General features: G+C 31.5%; 1 protein-coding gene across 1 annotated transcript; it reads left to right on the top strand.

Annotated features, from left to right (window-relative positions):
* Nucleotides 1-6341: 6341 nt before the first annotated feature.
* Nucleotides 6342-10079, top strand: LOC133693305 (GEM-like protein 1). The gene is made up of 4 exons (XM_062114494.1): nt 6342-6808; nt 6909-7010; nt 7834-8105; nt 9598-10079. The coding sequence occupies exons 1-4, from the start codon at nt 6478-6480 to the stop codon at nt 9775-9777; spliced, it is 885 nt and encodes a 294-aa protein (XP_061970478.1). The 5' UTR covers nt 6342-6477; the 3' UTR covers nt 9778-10079.

Here is a 10079-nt window from a genome sequence, read left to right on the forward strand (position 1 = left end):
ATTGTATCCTTCTGAAGAACAAACCGAAAGTTTACTTGTAAGAAACAAGTGTGTTGGTCTCTCATTGCTTTTATTTATAACAAGTAAGTTTCTTTTAATTTATAAACTGGATGTTTTAATTAATAGAGTGTTTGTATTTCTTATTTATGTGTCTATATGCTACTTAAACTGGAGCTTTATAATGTTTTAGTAATCTTTGACAAATTTGGATTAGGATTCACTTAGGTTTATACATATGATTGTAGCATATTAGTTTCAATATGATGAACTTTATTATAAATAAAATGTATTCATAGCTTTGTATGTTGTGAAAATGTGATGCTTTCATTAAGTACTAATCCCCCCATGTGTGATGGGTTGGTTTTTATGCAAGGATTGATTCAATTAACTACCAGTGAGGGTCTAAACTACTTAATGTTTTTTCACTTTCGTAATTGCGAGCACAATGTTTACAATTTGTAAGCAACAAGTTAATAACAAATTTGAGAGTCTAAAAAAGAAGATTGAATTTGATTGGCTTTAAGAAAATACAAATTTACATTTCATACAACATCTTCAATTTATGTAACAATCACTTTCAATTTATATTCCTATTAAACACAATAAATTATATGTCATAATAGATGGACTCATAATGGTTTGAAGCGCTTCTCAATGGGGATAATGATAATGTAATGAATTAAATAGCCAAATATGTTAATTATGGTCATTATGGTGGTAACAATGGAGATTTTAGTGATAATAACAGTTCAGATAACGATGACAATGACGATGACGATTCAAACGATAAAGGTGAGTTGTTCTGAAAAAAGAGAGTTTGATCATCGTAAATTGATTCTATGCACGGTTAGTGCGCTCACATTATACTATAATACTTATATATATAAGGAACTATGTATAGATTCTTACAACACTAGAATGCGATGGTTAAATGAAATATTACATGGATATTGGACACGATGTGTAAACATGTTTATGATGGATGCGACGACATTTCAAAGTCTTTGCTTTCAACTTGAAAACCAATATGGGTTAAAAGCAACCAAAAGAATGTATTTTTTTTAAAAAGTCGGAATGTTTCTTTATACAATAACATTGAAGGCTTCCAACAGGGAAGTTCAGGAGATATTTCAACATTTAGGAGAAACTGTTAGCAGGTATTTTACTAAGGTTCTTAAATCAGTTTGTTCACTCGCTTAGATTTTATAAAACCTAAACATCCTGAGTTTTTAAACACATCACGTGAAATTGTAAAACAATCCAAGATATATGCCTCATTTCAAGGTAATGATATCATTCGTATTTATTGATGATGCTTTGAATTAGAAAATTTTATACAATTTATTTTTAATCAATTAACATTGATGCTTGTTATTGGTTTATTTCATGTAGAATTATGTAGGAGCTATTGATGACACACATATGCGTGTGTGTATTTCTTCATAAAATCAAATTTCATTTATCGGTAAAAAAGGTGTGCTGACCCAAAATGTTATGGATGCATGTAGATTTGACATGCAATTCATATTTGTTTGGGCGGGTTAGGAAGATAGTGCACATGATTCATGGATTTTTCTCGAGGCAATTAACAATCCACATATAAAATTCCTTAAGCCACCGGAAGGTAGTAACATATATATGTGTGTTAATTGAAGTTATTTCTGTTAATTTACTTATCAAAAATTTCATTATAAAGTTATTATATGTTTTTACAAGGAAATACTACTTGGTTGATTTGAGATATCTTAATGAATATGAATTTTTAGGTCCATATAGAGGTCAAAGATATCATTTGCAAGAATTTCACCATAAACTCATGAAGAAGTTTTCAACCATGTCCACTCTTCATTATGTTATATGATACAACATATATTTAGAGTTTGGATAAAAAAATGTTGAATTTTACAAAATATGCCATCATTTTATTACAAAGCATAAGTTCAAATTGTTGTTGCATCCATGACAATTCATAATTACATTAGAAGAACTTCACTGCAAGATGTGGCATTTTATGGAATTTGATCATCATCCCGATTTTGTTCTTGGGGATTTTTTTAACTGATGTGGCTTCACATTTATAGATCTATGAAAATCACAGGCCTTCGCGTATGAATTATGTACGTGATAAGATTGCAACAAGTTTAATGGGATAATAAAAATATTGTTCTATTATGTTTAGGTCTCTTTATAATATTGTATTGGTTGTGAAATTAACTTTTATGTAATTGGAAATTAAGATTATGATTCATATCCTTTTAGGTAATTGTATTACCAACATCAAATTGAACCACAATTTTTTACCAAACATTTTTTACATGCATTTTCATGAACATGAAGTTGAACCATTCTTTAAACCAAACATATATTTCAACCTCACCAACCACAACAAAAAAGTAATTTTTCAAAACTTGCTTTTTGTACACCTTAACCATAAAAAGTTATCACAATAACAAACACACTCATAGAATGAGAAAGTGTATAAGACTTAGATCTTAATTTGAGTTTATTTAACAACGTCTACGTTGTATTCATTGTTTTAGTTTAATTTATATCTTTTTTGAAAAAAAAAGGTCACTTGAAATCTATCAGGGGCAAATATCCATTTGGTTCTGGTTAGTTGCCTTTTTTACTCGTGAATTGACTTCGTTTTCTCTTATGGTAAAAGCCTATGTTTCTAAATAAAAATTATGCATCTCCTTGAAGATAGGGAACAAGGACAAACAATAATTAAGTTCAATAAAAATGAGATATAATAATTTGAAGAAGGAAATGGATATAACAACATTAAATAAATGGGCTTTCAGGTTTTTCCAGTGGATTCAAAGAGTTGAAGAAATTAAAAAGCTTGAACAATCAATTGAACACATAAAATGTGTATTAGACTAAGAGGATGTTGGAGACAGTGGTAACAGATGCTTTTTGAAGAACTTTTTGCTTGGAAATACATCAAAATAATATATATATTTTTATTTTTTTAAAATTATTTTTGATATCAGCACATTAAAACTATGTAAAAACACTAAAAAATTAATTTAAAAAAAAATTCAAAAGTTTTAAAAACTCTGATTGAAACGTTCTCCCAAAGAGACACTAAACTTTAAACATACACACCTCAATTTATCAAAAGATTATATATGGAAGACCTTCCATTATTAAGGGTTCCACATGCTTAATTAGATAGATGATTAGGTTTAAGGCAATGAAATATCATTTAACTCATGTTGATTTTTTCCAATAATGATGTTGGGCATTATTATCATTAATGATGTTTGGATTTAGTGATTTTTAGGCCTGACCTTTAGGCTCGTAAACGGCTGGCCTTGTTTTTTTTATTATTGTTTTATTAAAAGGGTAGACGATGCATCGTCTATTGCGACATATGACATGTCATCAGGTTTCTCATTTGGTAGCCACAATCATCGAAAATTAGGTAGAAAACTTTGTTTTGTTTTTGGACCAAAACAAACTCATATTTTAACCAAATTTTCACCTTAAAATACCTAAAAAACAAACTACAAACCTCAATAAACCATCATGTACTTTTTAAGTAGAAAAAATTGATTATATCTAATAAATAATACTTACTTTCCATATGTGTTTTTTTCCTATTAGAATCTTTACCTATTGAAATTATGTCTAAGTTTATATTAATCTCAGTCAACACCCTATGAGGAGTGTTGACCTCCTCTCCTTGCTTTTCAGGTTTTACCTTTTTTTAATAAACTGTTAGAGATATCCCTTCGTAATTACCCTTTTTATTTCTTTTTTAAGAGCATAATAATATTTTATATCATGTATTTTATTCTTGTGAAATACATAATACTCTTTGCAGTTGCGTGTGCTCAGGAAATTCCAAATGACTATGAATAAACTCTTTTTAAAAAAAAAAAAAAAGGCTAAAAGGTTGCTAGAAGAATTATGGTGTTTTAGATATCCATCCTTTTATCTTTGGAACCGCGAATATCCTTATCTAGCCATGCTTGCTTCTTATACATAAATATGATTTTCAATAGCTTAAAGAGAGCTTGATTTGTATTTACTGATAATTATCCCCACAAGCTCAGATTAAATACTTTGTTGATCAAAGCCTTAATCCATCATCGTTATTTAAGCTCATCTTTGTTGACACAAAATCCATCATTCTTCAAGAAAACAAAGTTGTTTATATATAGCGGTAATAAGGAGCTAGAAATTGTGTCCTTTGTTAGGAATAAGAGAGTGGTAAGGCTCTAAAATGTTATTGTATGGCTAGGACAACCTCCGCAAATATTTTCATTTGTTGTGTTATTTGATGAAGGTTTAAGAGATTGATGTTCCTATAATTAGGAGATTGGTCACTCTCCTGGGTTTTGGAGTTTTTGGATTATATGCTATGAAAAACTTTTCAGTAATGTGTAAGAAGGGATGGAGTAGATTTTGTTCAATGTTTTCCTGTAAACAGTTTCATTGAGGAAGTCATGAAAACTTGAAATGGATTTAGGGTTCCAATGATTGTTTAATATGCTACATGTTTTAAGCTTAGGCTATTCTATGCTCTTTTACAAAATAAGTTCCCTATGTAAAGGACTTTCTGATGGTTAAGTTAGTGAAATGAGAGGAGGAAAGTGGTGTATGAGAGAAAAATATTGAAAAATATAGGAGAATGATTTCTTAGAATTTGTTTTGTATATGTGTGGATATGTTGAGTTATGCCTTATACATGGTGATCCTTTGGTATTTATACACTCTCTACTCACTTAGGATCATATGGATTTACCTGACATGGAGTGGGGTTGTAAGCTTATTGTATGCTTTACTTATATATGAGAAATAATGAAGAACATTTGTTTTACCATATAGCTCACCATCACTATAAATTGTTTATGTAGGTTTTAATGTGCAACTGTTCACCTAACAAATGTAATATGTTTATGACCGTGCAACTAACCAATAAGACTAGTAATTTATGTAAGTGATAACTTACGAAACAAGGCATTTGTGGGTGTTGTATTGATAACTTCTAAGATGAGTAATTTAGGTGGTGTCGTATTGATATTTTGTAAAATTAAGAAGGCTTGACAGTAAGAGTGTGCTTAAATATTGTTTGGTGTGCTAACTTTTTCTCCTCCTTTTCTTTTCTTTTCATTTCTACTTAATTGACCCTTTAGTCCAACAAGAAAATTTATTTCAGTTAGGCCACTGCCTCCAATAAGTTATCTAATTACTTGATCAAATAATTATTTTGTTTGGGCCTTATAATCCAACAACTATGACTTGATAGTATTTTATTCTTGATATATATTATTGTCAAACTTCTAATATTCAAAGTAATAAAAGGGATCATTATTTTCATTTTAGTTTATAATGAACATTATTTTTTTAACTAACTTAAAATTATAATTTCTTTACTCATCAAAATCATGTTAAAAGAGGATTTATAATTATTATAAAAAAACAATTCATTTCTAAAAAGATAACATAACTAAATTATAATTTATTTAGCTATTAAATTATTTCTTTAATATTTAATAATAAAATAATAAAATAAATAAATAAAACAATCATATGTCAAATAAAGTATTTGAGCTATCATAAAGTTAAAATCTAACATAGTTAGAAATATAAGATAATAATGCAATTTTTATTTTATTATCATTTAATCTCTGCCACATCATCATTAAATCTAATTGCTTTAAGGACATGATCAATTTTCATTTATCTATATAATTACTATATTATTATTTCAATAATAAAATTAATTTTCTTTCATAAGGTTAAAAAAGCTCACTCATTTAGTAACAAGATTTCTTCTTATACTTTTTTATTATAAATCCCTCTTTGGTTAATTAATTTTATTCAGCTATAAAAAAGTATTCTAATTCATTTATTTTTTAATTATTATAAATTATCCCGTTATACAAAAATAATTTATTATTATTTAGAAATTTATTTTTTCATATTAATTTAATGAAACAAGAAAATATTAATACAATTATATTCATAATAAGTGTTTTTAAAAGTTAGATAAAACATATTTAGAAATAAGTAAATTAAAGTTTTTTATAATATATGATCTTGCAATCAAGAGCAAAACAAACTTTTAATACATACATGTGGAAAAACACATTAAAAAAAGGAGGAGAATAAAAAAAATATATATGTACCTAGGCTTGTAACTAAGCCCAATTGGTTGAAACATGTTGAGCTTCCTTCAACCTTTGTGGCCATTCATTCAATATGTAGACTTCTTCAACAGTGGCTTTCAATAACAACTTTTAGGCCCATGGGCTTCCTTCAACCTGGAAAATTTAAAATCGAAGGAAGACTCTAGAAAGAAACTCCATTTATATTTAACAACCTGGAAATTTAAACGTTGAAGTCAGATTTTTCCCCCTCCCTAGCCCTAGCCCCTAGGGCCACCCATTTACAAAATTTCCATCTTCTGTTAAACAGAAACAGATCCAACCCCCCCTGGAGAAAAAAAAATTAAAATTAAAAATGAATCAAAAGCAAGACCCTCATGAAGATCAAACCAAGAAACCTGCACCATCATCGTCAGATTTAGAATCTGAAAAGCACGTCGAGGTAAAGGACAAGATCAGCGATCCTCACACCACTGATTACGCTCCCTACCCAAAGCTAGACCCTCAAGACGTCGCCCCTCCTCATGACAATTGGGCCAACGTATCCATGGGATCGACAACACTTTCTAACCCTGCAGGCGCAACCCAAGGCTCACCTCCTATCGCCGGAACTACTGTCACTACCATGCCGGCTGATTCCAATCCCTACGTGTCTCCTGCCCCTGTTGCCCCTTCTTCCTCCAAGAGTAATTTGCTTCACTATTTTCTTTTTTGAAAAATTAATTAGGGTTTTCTTTTCTTTTTGATTAGTTAATTAACTGGCATTTTGGTTCTTTTTCTGAGTAGATAAAATGGAGGCGGTGAAGGATGTGCTAGGGAAATGGGGAAAGAAGGCGGCAGAGGCAACGAAGAAGGCTGAGGATCTTGCTGGCAACATGTGGCAACACTGTATGCCTTTTTTCCTTTTTCTTCCCTCCTCTTTTTTTTTTTTTTGGTACTTGATTGTCTATGTTTTTGCTTGGTTAAATTCATATGCTAGTCAGATTTTGGAAACTGTTACTCTTTTGCGAGACAGAAATGATGATAATGTTCTATGGCCTGCTTCTGCATATAATGGAATTGTGAATTTTGACTATTTATAGTGGATATGCTTTCTTTTCTTACATGATCAGTGTAGAATCAGCCTGTTCAGCTCGGCCATGCCCGTCCTTTTATTTTGACGTTGGTGGTGGTCCGACTCCACCCCCTTTATCCTCTCTTGACTATTCTATCACCTCTTGATGTTTTTGTAAAGATGGTCTTCAGTTACAACTTAGAAATATTGTGGCCTTTAAGCATCTTTGTCAGACCTTTTCAGCTTAAATGTCTACACTTGATTGTGCTTTTTGATTTAATTCTTACCACAGCGATAACAATTGGGCAACCTGTGCCTTTTGACTTGGTGTTATAAGGTATTTTGTGTTGCGTTCAAAGCTATTGCTTCCTGCTGGATTCATTTATTAAAAAGAATTCTGATTGAGAGTATCGTGTGATACTCTGATTTCTTCACTCTTTGCCTTGTTGAAGGCCTAATATATATTTTTAGCAGAATCTGTTGCTTCTGGCTGCTGCAGTTGTGATGAGAGTTATTTGATAGTTTGAAATGATTGAATAATTTATTTTAGCTGCTGCACTGATAGTTATTCTGATTTTCAAATCGAACCGATTGACTAAATTTCATGTTTAGCATCTTCTTGTTGAACTTCTGATTCTGAAATACTTTTTTGAGCAGTGAAGACAGGCCCTAGTTTCGCTGATGCTGCTGTTGGAAGAATTGCTCAGGGAACCAAAGTTCTCGCGGAAGGTGGTTATGAGAAGATTTTTCGACAAACTTTTGAGACTGTTCCTGAGGAGCAACTTGTGAAGACATTTGCATGCTACCTATCCACTTCTGCCGGTCCAGTTATGGGAGTATTGTATTTGTCAACAGCAAAACTTGCATTCTGCAGTGACAATCCTTTGTCTTACAAAATGGGTGAGCAAACTGAGTGGAGCTATTATAAGGTATGCAAATTGTGCTTGTCATTATTTTGGCAGCATAATTTAGATATCCAGGCTATAGAAGCAACCTATCCATGACAGTCTTCTAGGAAAAGATTTTTTTTACCATCCTTTATGCATTGAGAAACTGCTTTTGTTGGTTTGGGTTATTGTCATAAAGTTTGCATCCCCAATAACTGCCAGAGTTATACTATTGGTCTAATATAGAGATTTGTTTTATTTGCTAGGAAGAAAAAGGATGTGCCTGCATGAGAATCCAGTTTACAATACGAAACCTTTGTGTGAGAAGAATATGCTTGAAACCTTTAACAATTTATGCATCTAAGTATGACCCATCAAGTTAACAGATCTTTGAGTGGATAGCATAGCATTTAGATTTAGTTTAATATGGGTTGAGTATTGACTGACTAGTCCTCGTTAATAAATCCTGTAAGTGCTATTTGCTGGATGGTTTCATCTGGCAGAGGTGGTTGCTAACATATGATGTAAAGTATTCTTTCCTTGTCATTCAAATATTCTCATAGACCAACTTATAGTCTGCATGCATTATTATTGGCGTGGGATTTCTTCTGTAGTCTGGTTATGGTGCTACATCTGTTGATAATTTTGATGACTTATCCACCCTTGCCTTTCATCCAGTTTGTTAATGATCAATCCAAGGTACAACATGCCATATTGAGGTTCTAAGATACCTTGAGAGCAGTTTTCTTAATGGTCATACTTCACTAATTTTCCTGGTAGACAACTCAGATAATGTTGCGTTGTCCTCAAGATTAATGTTGATGATCATTGGTATTTTGCCAAATGTCTTTCCATTGCAACATCATTGATAAATCAATAGCAATTGACTATGACATGACTATCTACAGCTATCAAAGGGTGGAGGAAAAACATTAATTTAGAGTCCTGATGTTTCATCTTTATTATTTTTGTTATACAATTGTTCTTCATGGAATCTATCTTACCAAAAGACCCTGCCCAAGTTTTACCCTTTGTATCATTGTGTATGTAAGTGCACCATGTCTACATATGTTATCTATGGCATAAAAAATAACTTTTTCTGCAAGATAAATCCTAGCATTATTATAAATGATGTTGCTAAAAATAAATCATAGCAACATATAACTTGCAGTGCTAAGTCCTATTTTTCTTTGGACCCACCGGATTTGGATGCTCAGGCATCACCATTACAAATTTGCATTATTATATTGAGAGCATAAGTAAAAACAAAAGATGAATAGTATCTACAATGCTGCCTTTTCATTTGAACAACTGTACTAGAGTCACTGATTTCTCCTACAGTTAAACAAGCAGAGGGGTTTATAAATGTGAAACAGGAGCTGATGTATTGGAATTTATTGGCTCTTTGCTTAATGATTATTTCCCAATGTAGGCAAATAAGCATCCATTTGTCTTGTCCTCGTTTGGAATCAAATCTAGTTTTAACCTCACAAAGTTTCTTATTTATATCAGTCTTTTCTCTGTATGTACATAGGTTGTTATTCCATTACATCAGCTGAAGGCTGTCAATCCATCAACAAGCAAAGTCAAATCAGCTGAAAAGTATATCCAGATTATTTCTGTTGACAACCACGAATTCTGGTTCATGGGTTTTGTGTACTATGATAATGCTGTTAAAAGTCTTCAAGAAGCGTTGCAGCACCACACTTCATGATGCGTGCTGAGCATCGCAGAACAACACCCAGGTCTGAAACTCCCATCATGTCCCGAGAAGCACGTTATGCTCTGCATGTTGGTGTAGATAAAATTATGGTGCTTCAGAATCTGGAATACAATGGGAAACATGCATTTATTTGTGAAATCAATGTGATATTCCTTGTCATCGTAACAGTGATTGTTATTTTTAGTTGTGATATGCTGCCTGTCAGATAAATAGTTTAATCTATGAGAGATAAGGACTGTAATTTCATACATTTTTTTTTTCATAGAATTAATCGACTGTTTGTCTTAAGATAA

This window comes from Populus nigra, chromosome 5, assembly GCF_951802175.1.
Source record: "Populus nigra chromosome 5, ddPopNigr1.1, whole genome shotgun sequence".
NCBI classification, from domain to species: domain Eukaryota; kingdom Viridiplantae; phylum Streptophyta; class Magnoliopsida; order Malpighiales; family Salicaceae; genus Populus; species Populus nigra.